At 26.8% G+C, this 20,780-nt stretch overlaps 1 protein-coding gene across 3 annotated transcripts in view; it reads right to left on the reverse strand.

Moving 5' to 3' along the window:
- Positions 1-567: 567 nt before the first annotated feature.
- Positions 568-20,780, reverse strand: part of LOC100209141 (cystathionine beta-synthase-like protein) — a 37,586-nt gene continuing 17,373 nt past the window's right edge. For all 3 annotated transcript variants that reach the window (XM_065787514.1, XM_065787515.1, XM_065787513.1), the window contains 9 exons: positions 13,181-13,258; positions 12,755-12,887; positions 8,564-8,669; positions 8,261-8,338; positions 3,899-3,994; positions 2,632-2,670; positions 1,982-2,090; positions 937-1,021; positions 568-853 (listed from right to left, as the gene is read on the reverse strand). In XM_065787514.1, coding sequence (XP_065643586.1) covers positions 741-853; positions 937-1,021; positions 1,982-2,090; positions 2,632-2,670; positions 3,899-3,994; positions 8,261-8,338; positions 8,564-8,669; positions 12,755-12,887; positions 13,181-13,258 — 837 coding nt within the window. In that variant the 3' untranslated portion in view covers positions 568-740. The remainder of the gene's footprint in view (positions 854-936; positions 1,022-1,981; positions 2,091-2,631; positions 2,671-3,898; positions 3,995-8,260; positions 8,339-8,563; positions 8,670-12,754; positions 12,888-13,180; positions 13,259-20,780) is intronic.

The following is a 20,780-nucleotide window of genomic DNA, read 5'->3' on the forward strand; positions in this document are numbered from 1 at the left end:
AATTATTTTATTCATTTTCCCTCAATATCGTAATAAGAGTTTGAAGTGATTGCAATGAATTCACTTAAATGGTTGCCCATACAAGCATTTATTAGCATAAAATTGGTTAATATACCACAAAGTGTTAATGCGTTGACACTGGTGTAACTATTGATTACCGGTTTAACAATTTTTCGATGTGAAAAGACCAATTTTGTAGTCCTGATTTCAAAAAATTTATTGTTAATTGCAGAATATTTCACACTATTTTTAGGAATTTATAGATTTTGGTCTTTTAAAAAAGTTGAGCAATTACCCAGCAGGCGCAGACGTCCATAAAACATCTTTACGATGTCTAATAAATGTTTCCTTTCTAATATGATTAGCAGGCGCTCTGTGCCCGCTGGGTAGACACTTTTAACATAATTTTGGACAAACAAGAAGTGAAACTTGATCTTTCTCTTGTTCGGTTACGGAACACAACATTTCAGGAACTAAAAAAGTAAAGCACTGAAAGCAAATCGGACAAACTCATTAAATTTGATTTGCTCTATGATAAAGTAATCAAAAGTCGTAAATACAAAAATATTTCTGTTGAATGGTTTATTAAGAGATAAAAAGTTCACCAAATAAAAAAATTTATACAAAAACTCAATCCAGCAGTACAACATTTTACGTCAAAAAAACGTCGACTTAAGATATCGATTTCTGGTACGTTTATTACTTAAGTTTGTAGATATATTCAAAGATTTAAATTAAAATTACTGCTGTAATAAAAAAGATTCAGGAGAGTTTGTTATAAAATTAAGCAAATCAAGACGGGTGACAATTCCAAATATTATCTCTTTTTTTGTAGATTTATTTGTATCAGAATCTAAAAAAATATTGATTTAGTAATAATAAAATTATATAATTTCAAAAAGTTAAACAATTAAAAAAAAAAAAATCATAACATACATTGGTACTGAGAGTGAACGACCAAAGCAAAATATTCATGATCGAGTATTCTAGAAAGTTCTCCAAGTGATGTATGTAAAGATACCTTTAAGAAAATTAAAAAAATACTACGTTATTATATTATGAATGTAAAAGTATTTCATTTATCTAGTTCATTTTAATAGATGTTTATATTCTTACTTTCCTCAAACATTAAAAATTATTCTTAATTATTAGATTTAAATTACAAATAAAAGAAAAATTATATTTCGATATGTATAAAAAACAAACAAACATTCATTAACAGGAAAAAAAAAATGCTTGAGCGCGTAAAGTTATTAAAGGTTTACAAAATAGCAATCACGCTCTTGGTCTCGCATTGCATTATTGTCTTAGGATCTTGGACAAAACCCGCAAGCATTTTTGACGATGTAGTCGTCACACTCGATGTCGAGTGTGACAAGTGTTAGCTTTGAAAAACATAAGGAACTGCAGTCATTACCCTTGTTGTTAGACAGGTGATATTCCATTATATTTCCATGAAAACGTATAAAAAACAAACATTCCAAAATTATATCATTATTCGTCAAAAAAAAAAAAAAAACGTTTGAACGTTTAAACCTATTTAAGGTTTACAAACTAGTAATTACGCTCTCAGTGTGCTGTTGGCAAAGGAGCATTGAGCAAACGCTGTATCTCGTAGTACACTTGTTGTTTTAGGATCTAGGACAAAGATCACAACAATATTTGACAATGTAGTAGTCAGATTCATCATCGGGCCCTGAAGAACACAAAAAACTGCAATCATCATCCTTGATTGCAGTTCCTTGTGTTCACGCATAATCTGTAATCATCACAAGTAATCTGTAATCATCGTCCTTGTTGTTAGACAGATGATCTTCAATTTTGGAGTGAAATTATTGAAGAATCTGAAAGTACTACATTCCTTTGTTATAGAGAGAAAACCTAAAATCTCATCATAAACATTATTTCATTAAATTTTTGAGAAAAATTTAAAACATTTAGAAAAACCACAAAAATATGAATTTAAATAATAAGTCTGAACCTTTTTAAATTTATCATAAATAGCATGAGTGACTGGTGATTTTGGAGTTATTTTGCCAGAAACCATTTTTCCCATTATGTTGCCGAGGGTAACCATTCCTTGAATACTTCTAAAAGCAAACACACACAAATAATAAAAAAAAAACTGCAAATGACAAGAATGGGCTCACAGAGCCTATTAGAAGAATAAATCATCCTGTTTTAAAATTATAATTCTTAAAAGATAAATCAGAAATTAAGTTTCAAGATTTCATTTATTTATAGTGCAAGAGATGTAAGATGAAAAGATATGAAAAACACAAAAAAACAGAAAGAACAAGTTTATTTTTATCATATATTACTCATATATGATAGAAATAAAAAGCTGACAATCCAATGCAAAATTTTTATTTAAGATTGGATCACAAATAGCATAGACATCGTAAACATGTCCCTCATTCCCACATGTTAGAGAGTCATATACTGCAACACAACACAATCTTATAAACTTTGGCAAAATAAATAATTTTAATGTAAAGAATATTTAAAAAAAAACAAGCACATTAAAAATAAAACAAAGCCCAAGTAACTTAATTTAAAAGAAGTCAATAAATCAGTGGCAAGGTGATAACAAACAGCAAAAAAAAAATTTTCAAAAGATAAATTTCTTACCCGGCTTCATCAACTACTGGTAACTGATCATAAGTTTCTCTAAGATAAATAAATATATACATAAGTAATATAAACACAAATATATATATATATATATATATATATATATATATATATATATATACATATAGCATAAGTTCTATATAGCAATTAAAATAGAATACATTTAGCTTTTTCAATAAAAAACCGTTATCTAAAAAAGTAATACGTATATATATATATAATATATATATATATATATATATATATCTTATATAGAAGATATATATATATATATATATCTTCTATAGCTTGTTTAGAGGAGCACTTGCTCACTAGTTTTGCTTATCTTTATAGCATACAGCATTTTCAGAAGAAAGAAGAAAAAACGAAGAGTAATGAAAAAGATTACTGCCCCGTCCCAAACCCTTAGTTGATGTAGCAGCACTCCACTGCGAGTCAGGCCATTTGTCAGTCAATGTATGTACTGAAGCCCCCGGCAACAGACTATTTCAATGTAACGTCAGAGTGCTTATCTAAACTAGCAATTTAAGTTAGTGACCTCTAAGTAAGCAATTTGCCTATGACCTCTAAGCCTTTGGTACTAAGCCAACGCAGAGAACGAATGCTGTTGATGTACAACTCTTTGAAACAAATCGAATGAAGTGTTCCAGAAGTTCACTTTGGTTGCTTTTAACAACAATTTGGTCATTTTTGTTATTTGAGGCACCATCCATTGTAAAAATATTTTCATCAGAGAAGAGCAAAACTTGCATGCTTTTTTTTCAACAAGGATCTCAATACTTTACTAACAGCCAGTAACGACTGAGCTGTTCTAGCTAAACATCTAGCCCTAATATCACATTTTATGAGGTTACTTGTTGTTCACTCTGACTTGAAGAGGTCCTTTGGCAGGCTTGACGATGTTAGGTTTTTGATGAGTCAGGGCTTGGTGGCCTTTGCAACCTTAAGGGTTTTTGCCATGGTGATCTGCGCATCATAAGCTTTATATAAATACCGAAAACCCTAAATTAAATTTAAATTTTTGGCAAAAAATTCTGTTATTATGTATGTATGTATGTATGTATGTATGTGTGTATGCATGCATGTATATTTATACACTTACCTTATAGGTCCACACTGTCCTTATATATGTTTACACATTTTAGTTTTAAAATTTCTTTATATAAAGAACTTACGTGTTCATGATCTCAATTGCTGCTTGTTTTATATAAAGAACTTACTATTCATGATCTCAATTGCTGCTTGTTTTATATAAAGAACTTACGTGTTCATGATCTCAATTGCTGCTTGACAAGTCATGGTGGGCATAATAGTAAAAGGAGTTTTCAAACTCAAACGATTAACTTTTTCTTTCCACCACCTGAATGTCAAAATTTATTTAAAATATATGGAAACAATATAAGTATTTAGTTTATGTTTAAATATTTTATATTTGAATTATAAACAAACATAAAATTAGCTACATTTAAAACTAAAACTCTCTGCTTAGATAAAACTTTCAATGTTTTAAACTTAGCATCACATTGCCATTTTATAGCATGATTACCTTTATGTAACAAGTTTAACACCTGACATTATAACATCATGTATATTCATCTAAAAAAGTTCATAATTTCTAGATTTTATGATATCTTAAAATGTTACAATATTTGTGCAGTTGAACTTTTAGGTCATTTGCTTTTAGCTTTTATTTGTGTTGTTTGCAACAATAAGTAGTATGAATTTTTACTGCATGCATTATTACATGCAAGCTGTCATATATTTCCAAGCATAACAATTCCATAACATCACACAAAAACTTACACTTTAATACACAAAACCATAACTCATTGACAAAATTGGTTAGACTTAAACATGGTATAATAACTGCTATAATAACTGTATATATAACTACATTGCTGTATTTAGCTATATTGCTGTATATATAAGTTATATATATATAAGCAATATATAACTATATTGCTGTAAATTAATGTTTACCAACCTTTTTAGTGCCGTACCCCACCAAAGCTCATAAAAACTTAATATGTCCCCCCATGCTACATATGAATAATTTTTAATATAAATTTTTCATAAGTAGCATGAATGATATACTGCATGAAGAAATCACAAAAAGTTATTTGTTACACAAAAAAATTCAAGTAAACAAAATATAGTAAACAATATATGAGTAAATAAAATAAAATACATCAGGTATACAAGTCTAAAATTAGTGAGATCCTTGTGCTTGATGCTGGTTACAAAGAGATTTTATATTGGGTTCCAATTTTGTTAGCTACATTCTTAGATCTCCCTGTTGTGTTATATCCATATGATTTCTTTTTTTAAGTAGCAAATCAGCAAATCAGTTATAGCACTAAATCCGCATTCAGCTAAATATGAAGGAAACGGTAATAACAGTTTTCTTGCACATACTGTTGTGTTTGGATATTTAATTTTGGTCTCTTCAAAAAACCATGCTATCGATCCTTTTATATTAAATAAAGTTTCAACTGACTCGTCATTCTGCATTTCTGCTAATTCTTCTTGGTACTGCATATTTGAAATATGAGATAAATTAACTAACATTTCAAATAGTTCAATAGACGTAATAAAACCAAATATCTTCGCTGCTGCATCGACAAGAGTTTTATTTGTTCCTTGAATTTTTTTTATTCAATATATTTAGTTTTTTTAAAATATCGGTTAAATAACTCAAATATGCCTTAGAATCGATCGTTAGCAGATATTGCATTTCAGTTTTGTCGCTTAAAAAGTATCAAGCAGTTCCATAAATCTTTTTAAACAGTTCTCTTTCGAAAGCCATCTTACCTCAGTGTGAAGTAAAAGTCCCACATGGGCTTTGTTGTTTTCTTCACAAAACAATTTAAAAATGCGCTCTTGTTTTGCCCTTGCTTTAATAGAATTAATGCATTTTACAACCAAGTTCATTATTTTATTTAGAACAGAAGAAAGATTTTTAGCTACTGTGAACAACACAGTGCACAAGAAGCATATCTGGATTTTCATTTTTCATCAGTTTTAAGCAACCATTTTTTTTGCTCATCATATTAGGAGCACTATCAGCAGCACAGGACGTTATATTTTTCTATGTACGTTAAGGACGTTATATTTTTCTAAGTACGCTGAAGACATTATATTTATCTAAGTAACTTTTTAGAGTACTATATATATCTTTAGCCGTAGTGCTGCTTTTTAATGATTTGCATAATAACATTTCATCAGCAAAATCATGATTATCAATATATCTGACATATGTAAGTAATACTGCTTCGCTGTCTCTCAATGTTGATTCGTCCATTTGCACTGAAAAGTCTTATTTTTATTTTTTCGATAAGTTGTATTTCAACATCTTTACTCATTTCATTGATACTTCTGCTGACAGTATTGTAACTTAGTGGCATGGTTTTTTGGTCTTCTTTTCCTAAATCAGTTTTAACAAATGTTGATATTGAAGGCTTGATTTACTGTTCTCCTATTGTATGATTTTTCCCAGATTTAGCAATGAGTAATGAAATTTGATAGCTAGCCTCAAGAATGCAATTAATATTAACATTATGAGCAGTAAAGAGAGCCTTTAAAGCTGCTCTTTTTTCAAAATTTTTCTTTAAAATTTGAAAATAATTCAAATTTGAATTAAGTTGGTCTTTATGTTTTGCCTTCAAATGTGCTTCATTGATTCATTGCTCAAGCATTGTTGGCATAATAAACAAAAAGGTAACTGTGCATCATGGACAACAGGTAAGGAACCTAACTTTAAATACTCTTCCAAGTACTGCCGAATTTTTTACTTGCTTGCACTACTTGTGGGCTAAAAAATGAATTTTAAAATCAATTAGGAAATTAAAAATATATAATTTGTAATGTTTTGTATTCTTATTTATTATTGAAAGAGAATCCACTTTGGTTTTTGTATTATACTTATTTCTATATTTGAATACTAAATTATAAAAAACTAGTTATATATAAACTGTGTGTAGTCTTCTCAACTTGTTATTCCAACTGTTATTATGTTTAGTGCTATGGCTTTTAAGTGAGAATTCCTTGTGCGGAATTAGTCTATCAAGGGAATACATTTGCAATAAGTTTTCATGCAATTCTCCAAATGGAATTGCTTATTCCGCAATCGCTAATCAATATTCTGAACTAGCATTTGAAATGATTGGCCAGAAGGAATTGCTTTCGTAACAATCATTACATTTCTTTATTTTTCTATGAGGCATCTAAATTCTAAATAATTATATATATTTACAATTATATTTACTTACCAATTATATTTAAATATCACTTATATTTATTTATAAAATGTATTAAAAATTTGAAAACAACGATAATTCGAACAACTGCTTTTATTTCTAGTAGGCACAGCACAACTTTTATTTCAAATTAACCGTAATGCACTTTGACATAACGATACAAGCAACTGATAATCCTAGTCCAAATTCTAGTTTTCCAAATCAAACCCTAGTTTTCCAAATCTTAGTTTGCCAAAGCAAATCTTAGTTTTCCGAATGCATTCCAGTGAAAAAATTTTGCATGATACACTTCATAATGGACGTTTCCTGGAGATTCAACTTTGTGGTTAAATTGAGACTAAGAAAGTCCTTTTTTTTCAATTGCCCCCAAACAATCGAATTGCCCCCTGAAAATTTCTTACGCCCCATCAGTGGGGCGTGCGCCCCACGTTGGGAAACACTGCTGTAAATCATACAGTAAAATAACTTTAGGCTAGATTTATAGTCTAAATTAGTAGCCCAAGTGAACAAATTTAAATATGTGCTTTTTATAAGTTTTTGTTTTTATTGCTGTTTAGTATTTTTCTTTATAAGAAGTTTTTCTTGAGTTTTAAATGGTTTCATAGTTCAATTCTTTATTAAATTAAGTCAAAATAAAGAAATTGAAAGCAAACGGTATCCTATACAAATAACACAGAACTGTTTTATCAAAAATTCTGTCAAAGAATTAAAAAGCAAATAAGATAATGAATGAAAATTTAAACCAGTTTATCCTAAATTATTCATTTTGTGATCATTTTGTAAAACCTGCTTCATTATTTATTTTAAAGAGTTTCAGATAAAAAATTTAAAAAATCTTATTCTATTTGCAAATAAAAGTTTTTGCAAATAGAATTAATATAATATAAATATTTTTCAAATATAAATTTAAAAAATATTTGCTTAAAAAAAGCAAAAAAGTGCAACAATAAAAAAAAATAAAAGAAATATTAAATAATAAATAAAATAATGATTTTAACAAAAAAAAAAAAAACTGAAAAAAAAACACACAACATCATATCTCAATACAAACATATATATATATATATATATATATATATACATATATATATATATATATATGTATATACATATATATATATATATACATATATATATATATATATATATATATATATATATATATATATATATATATATATATATATATATATATATATATATATATATATATATTATATATATATAAAGCCCTCGGAATATGTGTTTAAGTTCGGCAAAAAATCACTGACCTCATTTTTATGTTTTATGGTAAAACTTTTGTTTTAAATTTTTTTTGCCAACCTAAAGTCGACAAGCTGAATTGAAAAACTTAGGTAAAAATATCTTACCAAACTTTTTCATTTTCTCCACTGTCTGATTCTATAAAATCGCGTTCAATCATCCAAGAATCTTCTAAGAACTTTGTCCTATTGACAAAAAAAATGCAATCAGTCTTGAAGAAAAGGTAAGATAGATGCTTCAAAAGCATTACCAACAACTAATTTATTTGTATACAAAATCTGAAAACAAAACAAAATTTTACATGCTAAAGTAGTGAACACTCGTTAATTCAGAACTATAGGATATATAAATATACTGATTTATTGCTTATATATTTATACACTTTATAAAATTTTTAAAGTATTGCTTACATATAATTTCTAACACTATCTGGAAGTACGACCACGCAACGCTGATTTTCACTAAGATTTATTGCAGTTTGGCATGCTGCCCAAACAACTGCTCCAGAGGAACCACCTTTAAATGGAAGCACAATTCTATTATTTTGACACTTTTCATTATATAAAATATTTCAAATATTTATAAAATATTATTTGAAATATTCATAAAATATTAAACAAATGTGTATGCAATTTTTTAAATCTTGTTTCAGGGCATTTTTCACAGGGCCAACCTGATGGCATTTATAAAATATCATATTCCCAATTAGTTTAAAAATCTTAATGTCAAAAATGAAATGAGACAAAACTGTAATAGCTTCACACATTTGTAATATAAAAATATTATTATAACAATGATGATGATGATACGAACATAGTTAAGAACTCAATCAATTGTAAACATAGACATTGAAAAATTTAACTCTTCAAACATCAGTTTTTTTCTCTATTTCATTTAAATATCGCTTTATTAGTTAAACATTTTGATGACTTCATTTTTATCTCTAATAAATTATGAATTTAGTATAATCTGAAATATGATTTACTCCCACAACACAATACAACTCCAATAAACCTTAGTGGAAATGTTTATAAACATACTTCAACAAAAACTTGATAAACCCCAATTTTTTGAGCCTGCGTTTGTTGAAATCATTTTCCCTAAAAAGTCTAATATCATAGTAGGCTGTGTTTATTGCCATTCTAACATGGATATTAATGAACTTAATATTTCATATCTAGCTATTCTATTTCAAAAACTTGCTGTTAAATAAAATAAAACTTATATTATAAAAATATCTGGGTGATTTTAATATAGAAAGAGCAAACTCAGTTAATTTAATCTCGGAGTATTTGAACACCATTGCTTCAAACAACTTTCTTCTTTTTATATCTTTACCAACAAGAATTACCAATCACTCAAGTACTTTAATTGATAATATATTTTCTAACTCAACTTCTAAAGATATTTTTTCCGGCAATTTAACTATTAAAATATTAGATCATTTGACACAGTTTCTAACTTATTCATCTTTTTAAAAAATAAATATTCTTGTAAAAGCAATATTCTTTGAAACTTCAAAAGATTAAATAGTGAAGAATTCGGGAATGTTTACTTGAAAATCTACTGAGATAAAGTAATCAAAGTTTCCAATGGTAATACAAATAAATCATATGAAGATTTCTTCACTATCTATAACTCTTTTCAAGACAAACTCTCACCGATAAAAAACTAAGTAATCGTGGATTTACTCAGAGCCTTAAACCATGGATTACTTCAGCAACTTTAAACTTTAATTAATAAATGTATTTAATAAGTTCCTTAAAACAAAAAATCTTTATGACAAACTAATTCTTGAAAAAACTTACAAAACCTATATAAATTTACTTGTAACACATATTTGAGGAAGCAAAAAAAACCACTTTTCTAACTACTTTACTACCAATAGCAATAGTTTGAGAGCTACGTGCCTTCCACGTATTAGAACTCTTTTGAATATATGTTCGGATGATATCTCATATCCATCTTGTATATCTTCAAACAACACCATTATAAATGATCCAATTAAAATCTTGGAAATTTTCAAATCTTTTTTTATTTCAATCCCTGAAGAACTGCAAAAAAATATTCATTCATCCTCATACTGACTTCCATAAGTATTTAAAAACATCAAACCCTAACTCTCTTTTCATAAAACCTACTGAAAAAAATTAAATAATATCAGTTATACTTTCTCTAAATGATAGCAACGCTTCTGGTCCAAACAGCGTTTGCCAACCTTTATTCTAAAACTTCTTGCTAATGATATTTCTTCAGTACTTTCTGTTAAACTAATCCATAAAAAGGACTCAAAAATTGACTGCAATAACTATAGACTAATATTGTTATTATCAAATGTCAGCAAAAATCTTGAAAAATTAATGTATTCTCGAATCTACCACTTTCTTGATAAGTGTCTTTACGGCCACCAGTTTGGATTTCGCTTAAATTACTCTACTTCCCAATTACTTATTAGCATTACTGAAATGATTTGTGGTGCGATTGATAGTGGTTCTTTTGCTTGTGACGTCTTTATCGATCTCCAAAAAGCATTTGATACAGTTGACCATAAGATTTTAATTGAAAAATTGTATCACTATGGTATACAGGGTATCACTAATGATTGGTTTTCATCCTATACTGAAAATTAAACTCAGTTTGTCTCAATTAATGGGTTTCAATCCACAAGTAAAGTTATTAAATATGGGGTCCCACAGGGTTCTGTTCTAGGGCCTTTAATTTTTTTAAATATATATTAAGGATCTGCCTCACTCTATAAATAACTCGATTGTTTATCATTTCGCTGACAACACTAATCTTCTATGTATAAATAAATCACTTGCGCAGCTGTGTAAAAAAGTTAATTCAGATCTACATCATTTGTGTCATTGGTTAAATAGTAACTATATTTCTCTAAATACCAATAAAACTTAATTTATTATTTTTCACCCTCCAAAAAAAAGTTTGATAATGATAATGTGAAAATTAGAAAATATGTAAAAATATATTATAATATTAGAAAATGGTAAAAGACTAAATATATAAAATACCTCTGGCTACTTCTTGACAAAAAACTATCAACTAATTCAATCAAATAAAAAACTTTTACATGCCAATAGTATGTTGCCATTAATATGACACTACATTCCCCAACATATTCTAATATCAATTTACTATTCTTTATTTTCCTCACATCTAAGTTATTGTTGCACTGTTTGGGGTCAAAAAAAGTAGTTTTCTATTACATCGAATAAACAGTTTACAACGCATTTCCATAAGAATTATGGCATTTTCTCCATTACGATCTAATATCCAAAATATCTGAATTAAAAATTCTAAAATTTCAGGATCTTGTAAAGCTTTATAATTGTCACTTTGTGTTTGATTTATTTAATTTATTTGTTTGATTTATTTATTTGTGTTTGATTTATTTATTTGTGTTATTCAAAATAAACTACCAAATTCATTTAATAATATTTTTATTAAAACAAGTGACACAAAAAATACACTCAAAATACTGAAAATTTTAACTTGCACACTTTCTTTTTCAACATTATCGAATATGGCAAGCTCTCTCTAGAACTTCAATGTATTTCTTACTGGAAACAAATAATACCATTTATAAAAAAAAAGGTTTCAACTAAATACCTTTTTATTACCAACATTCTTCTCAAAAAAAAACAAGTTAAGAAATTTTTATTTGAGCATATATTTAATGAATATTAATTTTATCTTTAATTATTATTGCTTTTTTTATTAATTAAACTATTATTAATTTTATTTTATACTGTCTTATTTAACTATTATTTTTATTATCATTAGTTTTAAATGCCTTATTAATACTTATAATGATAGTGATTCCATTGTAGTAATAGTTTTATGGTCACTAATTTTTGCTGTTTAATAGTTTTTGTCATAGTTATAAACTTTACTATAATTATTTTTACCATAGTTACCATACCATACATTACCATAGTTACCATACCATACATTACCATAGTTTTTATCATTAGTTATAATTTTCAGTAAAGTTATCATGTTATAGTTACTATTTGTAATATTTTTTTATTCATATTATTATTATTTTTTTAATTCTTTTTATGTTTTTTGTATATATATATATATATATATGTACTTTGTTTTTTTTAGGTGTCACTCCATTGACTAGTTTTTAACTATATGAGTGACACCTAACCTTATGTGAGTTTATAATATATTATTGTAAATATTTCATACTTTATGGTTAAATAAATAGATTAAAAAAGAAAATAATAAATAAAATTAAAATTTTTACAAAAAAAAAACATCAAAAATTATTTTTATATTAAATCTTTAAATATTTTATAATATTTAAAACTCTACTCTTTTAAAAATAGACTTTTATAAATTTATTTTATAAATTTTAAACTTTTATAAATTTGATACAATAGTTTTAATTTTATTTTAAATTTAATCCAATATTTTAGTGCATCAAAAACAAAAACAAAAATGCAGAGAGGTGAAGGAAAAAGAAGAGAGGAAGGAAAAGATAAAAGTAATATAAACAGTAATAAAAAAGTGAAAATTGCGACATGAAATTAATGGCTCTGACATAAAAGAATTAAAAAACTTGTCCAACATACCACAAAGTAAACCCTCTTTTCTAATAAGAGCTCTGGCCATTTTTAGAGAATCTTTATCATTTGTTTTAATCCATTTATCAACAAGACTTCTATCTAACACAGTTGGTATAAAATCATAACCAATACCTTCAACCTTGTAAAGATAAAATCATAGAAAATTTAAATTAAATAAAATAACAAAAAGAAATGTATATAATTATTATAAAAGAATTGTATATAACTATTATATGTTTTATGTATATATTTTTATTATATTATAATTTTATGCATATGCTTTACCTTAAATTCTAAAAAAAAAATTTTCTTAAAAAACTTGCCTGTTTTGGCCACTTCTTAAGTGTATATCATTATTTGCTATTAAAACAATGTTCACATATCTAAAAAATTACTAAAAACACGATCAACCCTAATAAAAAAAATCCAAACCTCATAAAATGTTGTATCAGTCACATTGAGATCACCAGGTTCAGCCAAAATTGATCCATAAGGATCTACACCAATCACCTACAAATTATAAGAATAAATATAAGAATAAATCAAAATTATTTTTTTTTTTATGACAAGGCTGCAAGCAACCACTATTAAGTTAGGAGTTACAAGAAAAAAAGAATTGAGTTATAGAGCAAGGAAATGGTTGACAGAAGACTTAAATAGTTGAAGGTTGTATGAGTCATGAAAACATGAAGATGGGAGAGAGTTATAAAGGGTTGAGGTGTGAGAAAAAAAACTAGACGAATTAAAGTTTTTAGAGCTACAGATTTATATTATATATATATACACAATATATACATACCAAATGAAAACGGCATTAAATGTGAAATGCGTAAGATATTTTTAATAAATAAACAACCAAAAATTCTTGCATATTAGTTATTGATATTTACTAGTATGTTAATAAGTTGTACTAGTTGTATATTTTGAAAATATATATATATATATATATATATATATATATATATATATATATATATATATATGTATATATATATATATTTATATATATATATATTTATATATATACATATATATATATATACATATATATATATATATATATATATATATATATATATATATATATATATATATATGTATATATATATAAATACATATATATATATATATATTTATATATATATATAAATACATATATATATATAACATATATATACATATATATATAACATATATATATTTATATATATATATATATATTTATATATTTATATATATACATATATATATATATAAATACATATATATATATATATATATATATATATATATATATATATATATATATATATATATATATATATATATATATATATATATATATATATAAATATGTAGCAGCACTTCTTACTAAGCATCTGCGTTTCAAAAACGGTACAAGACAAAATGATAAAAAATATTATTTTGATAAAACTGGTATGAAAGGAAACAATTTTTATACAATTTCGCAAAAAACAGTACAAAATGAAACAATATTTTTTTCTCATTAAAAATACAGTACAAATCGAAACAATTTAATGTTTTGTAAAAACCAGCTCTAAAGGATCAGTTAAAAAATCACCAAGCATAATGAACTGATGATCTTGACTAGTTTTAAGTAAAAAGCTATTTAACCTCTTAATGTGTGAGATATCACATGTTAATGTGTGAGATATCACATGTTAATGTGTGAGATATTACATGTTAATGTGTGAGATATCACATGTTAATGTGTGAGATATCACATGTTAATGTGTGAGATATCACATGTTAATGTGTTAGATATCACATGTTAATGTGTGAGATATTGCATCTGCTATTATCAAACTTAAAGTTTATATTCTATTTTTACCATTTTTTGCACCAATATTTTTGCACATTTCTGTTATCTTTAATAAATGTTGTAGCCAATAACCTTTAGCACTTCAAATGATAGCTGGCAAAGGATCTTGCAATCTTACATCATCAGACATTCTTCGTACATTTATAATTTTCCATGCATCAATAAAAATTTGCAGAAAAGCAACTGTATCTTTAACTTGCTACTGATTTATAACTGGGTTCGTTTTCAAAGCTGTCAGGGTTTCTTCACAAAAAACAAGCATTACTAGTTTCACATTTTGCTTTTTACCAGACATTGGAGATATGGCTTACTCATTTAGAGGAGATAATGTAATAAGAAAGAAATGTAATGTAAAAGAAGCGAAATTATACAAAAACTTCAAAAATGATAATCAATTTACATAAAAATATTTTTTTCAGATATAATCGCTTAAAAACTATTGTTTTTAAGATGAAAATAAAAAACGTCAATATTTTCAAATTTTTTAAAAATAATTTTTTTTAACATGTTTTTTATATAAATTGTTAACTATTTTTGAAGTTTTTATATAATTTCCCTTCTTTTGAGTACCAGGTTGACATTATTTATAAAAACTCTTTTTTTCAAAATATTAGGGACCTGTCAAATTTTTAAGGGTCTTGAGGCACCCCTAAAAATATTTTTATTCAAAAAAATTTTAAATCTAGTGTTTTGTATTATATAGAACACATTTAGTTAAGTGCAGCAGACTATTTTTAAAAAAGTTGTTTTTTGAACCACCCTATCGTACACTAGGTAGTTGAAAATCATTTCTTAAACACTTGTATAATGCTCAAGATACAGCCATATACTCAGACTCGATCAATAATATCTGGTGAAGACAAAAGCTCTCCAACAGTGGAACTTCTCATCTCAAATAATTTTTTTTCTAAAACTTCTTTTTTTTAGTTACTTCAATATTGTTTAAAGAGCGAACTGCCTCAGATAAAATAGAAAATGGGCAATTCCACGTGAAAACATCCAGGGCATGCAACCCTAAGTCTCAGAATTTGCTGATTTTTGCACCACTCAAAGATTTTAATAAGTTATGAACATCCCCAAAATTTTATCATCGAATTCCAACCCATTCCAAAGATATAGCTATTTTAACTTTGACATGAACCATCAAAAATCCGCCATTTTGTAAAATGGTTTTAGATGTGAGTTGGAAAGCTGAAAATTTGTACCTATACATATTTTGGGCCAAGGAATCCAATGAAATAACTTAAAATATTTAAAAAAGAACACAACACCTCAAATTTAAACGTTTATCATAATTGCACTGGGGCGAGTCCAATCACAAAAATGCCAATGTAGCTCGATTTTTTTTTTTTTTTTTTTTTAGAAGTTATCCTGAATAGTTAAGTTATAGTTAATACAAAAAATTGTAGAGTGGTCTTTTCTAAAACAGAAATAAAAACATGGTCAAATCTATTTAAATTTATTACTTAAAAGACAGTTATTTTGATAAATCAAAAGAGATAAAAAAGGTGGTAACTTGACAGTTTTGTAACTGAAACAGTTTTGGTTATATCCAACTGTTCATGTAGTTATTTTTGACTTGTTGTTTCTGTTTCCTTAGTAGTTTTATAATTTTTTAGGAATTTAAATTTAGGAATGTTTATAAATATGAATGTTCATTAATGACGTAAACTTTTTTAATCCTGAACAACCTTGACCACATGCATGAAATGAATAAATTATAATTTTTTTTTAGGGATAATAAATAATAGAATATTGATAAAATGGAATCTTGTGGATTCGGAAAAGCTTTAGATGATGACTGCCACATAATATATTTTGTATGAAAAAAAGGTTTTAAAGATTTTTGTGATCTAGAAAAAGATTTTCAAGATACTTATATTTGGAGGTCTGGCTTGCTTGAGACTACATTATACAAAGAGATAAAAACTATTTGTTATCATCATGAGCAGGTTTTAGGCCCAATATTCTGGTTTTAGGTCTAATATTTACATTTAGAAGCAGAGAATGTTTATTAAAAATTAATGATTTTATTTTAGGTCAAACAACAATATCTCTTGAATTGGCTCGTAATCTTAAATCTGAAAATCTAGACTGTATACCAGGTGGAAATTTTGCCGCTCATGTATTAAATTTCTTTGAAATTGTGATGAAGTTTCTGATAATGCAATGGAGTGTGAAATTGATGGTGATGTAGCATTTGTCAACGATGATAAACAACAGTTAGACAACTCTTTAATATTAATTGGAGTCTCACCAATTAAAGTTCATGGTGTCGCAAAGCATCAACAAGTTGTAACAGCAAAACGAAAATTAGCCAAAGCCTACACAAAAATGGAAGAAGGAGTAGCAATGGCTTATGGATTAAATATATATAACTTTAGTGTAGCTTCAACTTTTTCCTGTCATGATACAGATAATAAAAAAAAGCAAATGATCTTGATCAATTGACAACTTTAATGAAAGAAAAACTTAAAATTGAGCCATTAAAAAGAAAAATTCAAATATTAACTCTTACACCTGAATCTTGGTCTAGAAAATATGCTTCAGAATACTTTGAAGTTTCTGAACATCTTATACGACGTGCTAGGAAACTTAAAAGTGAAAATGGGATTCTTGCTATACCTGATAAAAAAATAGGCCATAATATACCTGACTTTCTTACAGCTTTGGTTCAAGATTTTTTTCAACAAGATGAATATTCTAGAATTATGCCTGGTAAAAAAGATTGTGTTAAAGTTAAAGGTGGTCCTCCACAACAAAAAAGATTATTGATGTGCAACCTTCATGAACTTTATATTGATTTTAAAAGTAAATACCCTAATTTTAAAATCGGATTTTCAAAGTTTTGTAGTTTGCATCCAAAATGGTGTATTAGTGTGGGACCAAGCGGTACACACTGTGTATGTGTTTGTATTCACCATCAAAACTCAATACTGCTTGTAAATGCTATCCAATGGAATGTTACATACAAAGATTTAATGTCAAAATTAGTATGTGACACAAGCAATAATGAATGCATGATTCATAGATGTGCCAAATGTCCAGGTTTTGATAACTTAAAGGAATTTTTAGATGAGGAATTAAGTGAAATTGACGAAGAAGAAGAAATTCAATTTAATCAAAGGAAAGTACTGATAGATCACAATTAGTTACTCAGACAGCTAGCTTATTTGAATATAAAGAACTAGTTGTTTCTCACATTAATCAACTAACTTCACATTCATATATTGCTAAATGCCAAACTCGCTATTTGAAAGAGCTTAAAAATAGTTTAGGTAAAAATGAATGTATTATACTGGCAGATTTTGCTGAGAACTATCAATTTGTAATACAGGATGAAATACAAAGTTACCATTGGAATAAACAACAATGTACATTACATCCAGTTGTTATATATTTTAAGGAAATTTTTAAACCAAATATTCAGCATAAGTCGTTCTGTTTTTTAAGTGATGACAATGACCATGATACATGCTTTGTGTATGAATTTCAAAAGAAAATTGTAGAGTACATTAAAGAATATTTAGTGGATATTAATAAAATTTATCATTTTTCAGCTGGATGTTCTGCTCATTATAAAAATTATAAAAACTTTATAAATCTATGCCACCATAAGGAAGATTTCGAGATTACAGCTGAATGGGTATTTTTTGCAACCAGCCATGGAAAATCCCCTTGTGACGGCATAGGTGGTACCATTAAAAGGACAACAGCAAGAGCAAGTTTACAAAGACCATTGGAGAACCAAATATTGACAGTTGATGATATGCTTGAGTTTTGCATCGCCAATATAAACACAATCATATTTTATAAAATTACCAAAGAAACAGTATCAGCAAGGCGACAGCAACTAAAGGAGCGATTTGAAACAGGCAAAACTGTTCCAGGGACCAGAAGTTACCACCATTACATACCCATTTCAAATTTTGAAATTAGTTTTAAACGAACAAGCAAGCATCAAGGTGTAGACAGATTTATACTGTCAAAAGCAGCAATGTCTGATGCTGTAATTGTACCAAATCTAAATGATTTTGTTGCATGCAAGTACGATTCCTTTTGGTGGGTAGGCATGGTTACAGAGATAGATATTACAACAAATGATATTCAAATGAAGTTTATGCACCCTCACGGGCCTTCTCAAAGCTTCATTTGGCCACAGAGAGATGATATCTGTTGGGTACCATTGTCGAGTTTAATTGTAGTAATCAATGTCCCAACAACAAGATCAGGGCGAACATATAACATTGATGTGATTGATTATAACACTATAACTAATAAATTTTAATTTTTTTAGTTTTTAGTTATTAAATATTCATATTACTTTTACTTCTTGACCTTCTTTTCAAGTGCTCTATTTGTCTTAGAGTTTTTATTTCTTTTCAAGTTTTTGTCTTTGTTTGATAAAAATGAAAATAATGTTTTATAATTAATACATTTAAGTATATTTGACGATATTTTTATTTCTGTTTTAGTAAAGACCACAATCAGATACTTTGTAATAACTCCAACTAAACTATTCAATACAACTTCTAAAAAAAAAATTATTTGCAACATACATCTTTATTAATATAATTCTCCCTTTTTAAACTTTAATTTTTTAGGATCAGATTTTAAAAAATTACAAAGGAAACAGAAACAACAAGTCAACAACAACTACATGAACAGTTGGATATAGTCAAAACTGTTTCAGTTACAAAATTGTCAAGTTACCACCTTTTTTTATCTCTTTTCATTTATCAAAATAACTGTCTTTTAAGTAATAAATTTAAGTAGATTTAACCATGTTTTTATTTCTGTTTTAGAAAAGACCACTCTACAATTCTTTGTAATAATTTTGTAATTCTTTGTAATTCTTTGAAATAAAGACATTTTATGTGATACTTCATGACATGAAAAGCAAAAATTTTTATGATATTATATATTTTACTTTATGACGTTTTTTATGTCATAAACTAGAATATATTATTATAAAAATTAAAATATATTATCATAAAAATTAGAATATATTATCATAGAGCATACAATATTTTATTATAAAAACTAAAAGGTTAGATGATTGGATTGTTCCTCACCGTGGCATTCTAGTTCCTTGAATAAAATCTTTTGATTGTAAGACAATATCATCATTACAGTTATAACTAAAAACTGGTAGATGTTCAGTTTCAACCTTCATTATAATGTCACTGAATTTTAAGTTAAAAGCATCATTAAAACTGTTAATTTAATCCTCTTGAATATTTCTTAGTGATAAACTTGTTCGACTAGTTTTACGTAGTACTGTTGGAATTCGACTAAGATTAATGTAATAAAATATTGTTGGAGGTACATTTTGTAATTTCTTACCATTAAACATTATCAAATTAACATTTTGAGGCCAATGTTTAGAGCGTACCACAGTATATTTTGAATCAGGGATATTATCTCTTGCACTTGTAGTTATCCATCACAAACATTCATCTTTGTCTTTCCGTAAACAATAAACACATACGTATTTTTATTGTTTTTATCATAGTTAGACAAGCATGAAGTAAAACAACATTTTGAAGGCAGAGTGCATTCAAGATATGAACTTTTTAATATCTCAGGCAATTCACTTTCAAATTTCTGCCAAAAAATCAGACTCTAGTCTTTCCGTTTAATTGCACAATTGAAAGGCCTGTTATAAAGATAGTCTTGATTGAATTATAAATGTTTGGTATTGGTGTCTTATTTCAAAGTATGGTCAAAATAATAACAAACAATAATTAATTATAAACATAACAAATATTAAATCAAATTAATCAAACTAAAATCACAACAATTATGATACTATTGTTTTATTAATTTTTTTTTTTTAGTTAACTCACCTCCCCAAAGGCCATGAATACCATTATAGTCAAAGAGGCTACTTTTAATTGTGGTTACAACTCTCTCAATTGAATCAGAAAAACTGACAAACAAGACGTCTGCCATGAAACAAGTTGAGCCCGATATTACCAGAGGGGTGGTGGGGATCAAACATGTAACTTTTTGCCAATGTAGTGAGCGTTCTACCACTACATTACTACTGTACTAATTATATATATATATTATACTAATAATATTGTGAGTTACAGGTTATTTGTTCTGTTGATTTGACTTTTTATATCTTTTAGTATTTGACTTGTTAAAAAAACATTTAAAAATATTTTAACATTTTATTAAGAA

The sequence above is a fragment of the Hydra vulgaris genome, chromosome 01 (genome assembly GCF_038396675.1).
Source record: "Hydra vulgaris chromosome 01, alternate assembly HydraT2T_AEP".
In the NCBI taxonomy this organism is placed as follows: domain Eukaryota; kingdom Metazoa; phylum Cnidaria; class Hydrozoa; order Anthoathecata; family Hydridae; genus Hydra; species Hydra vulgaris.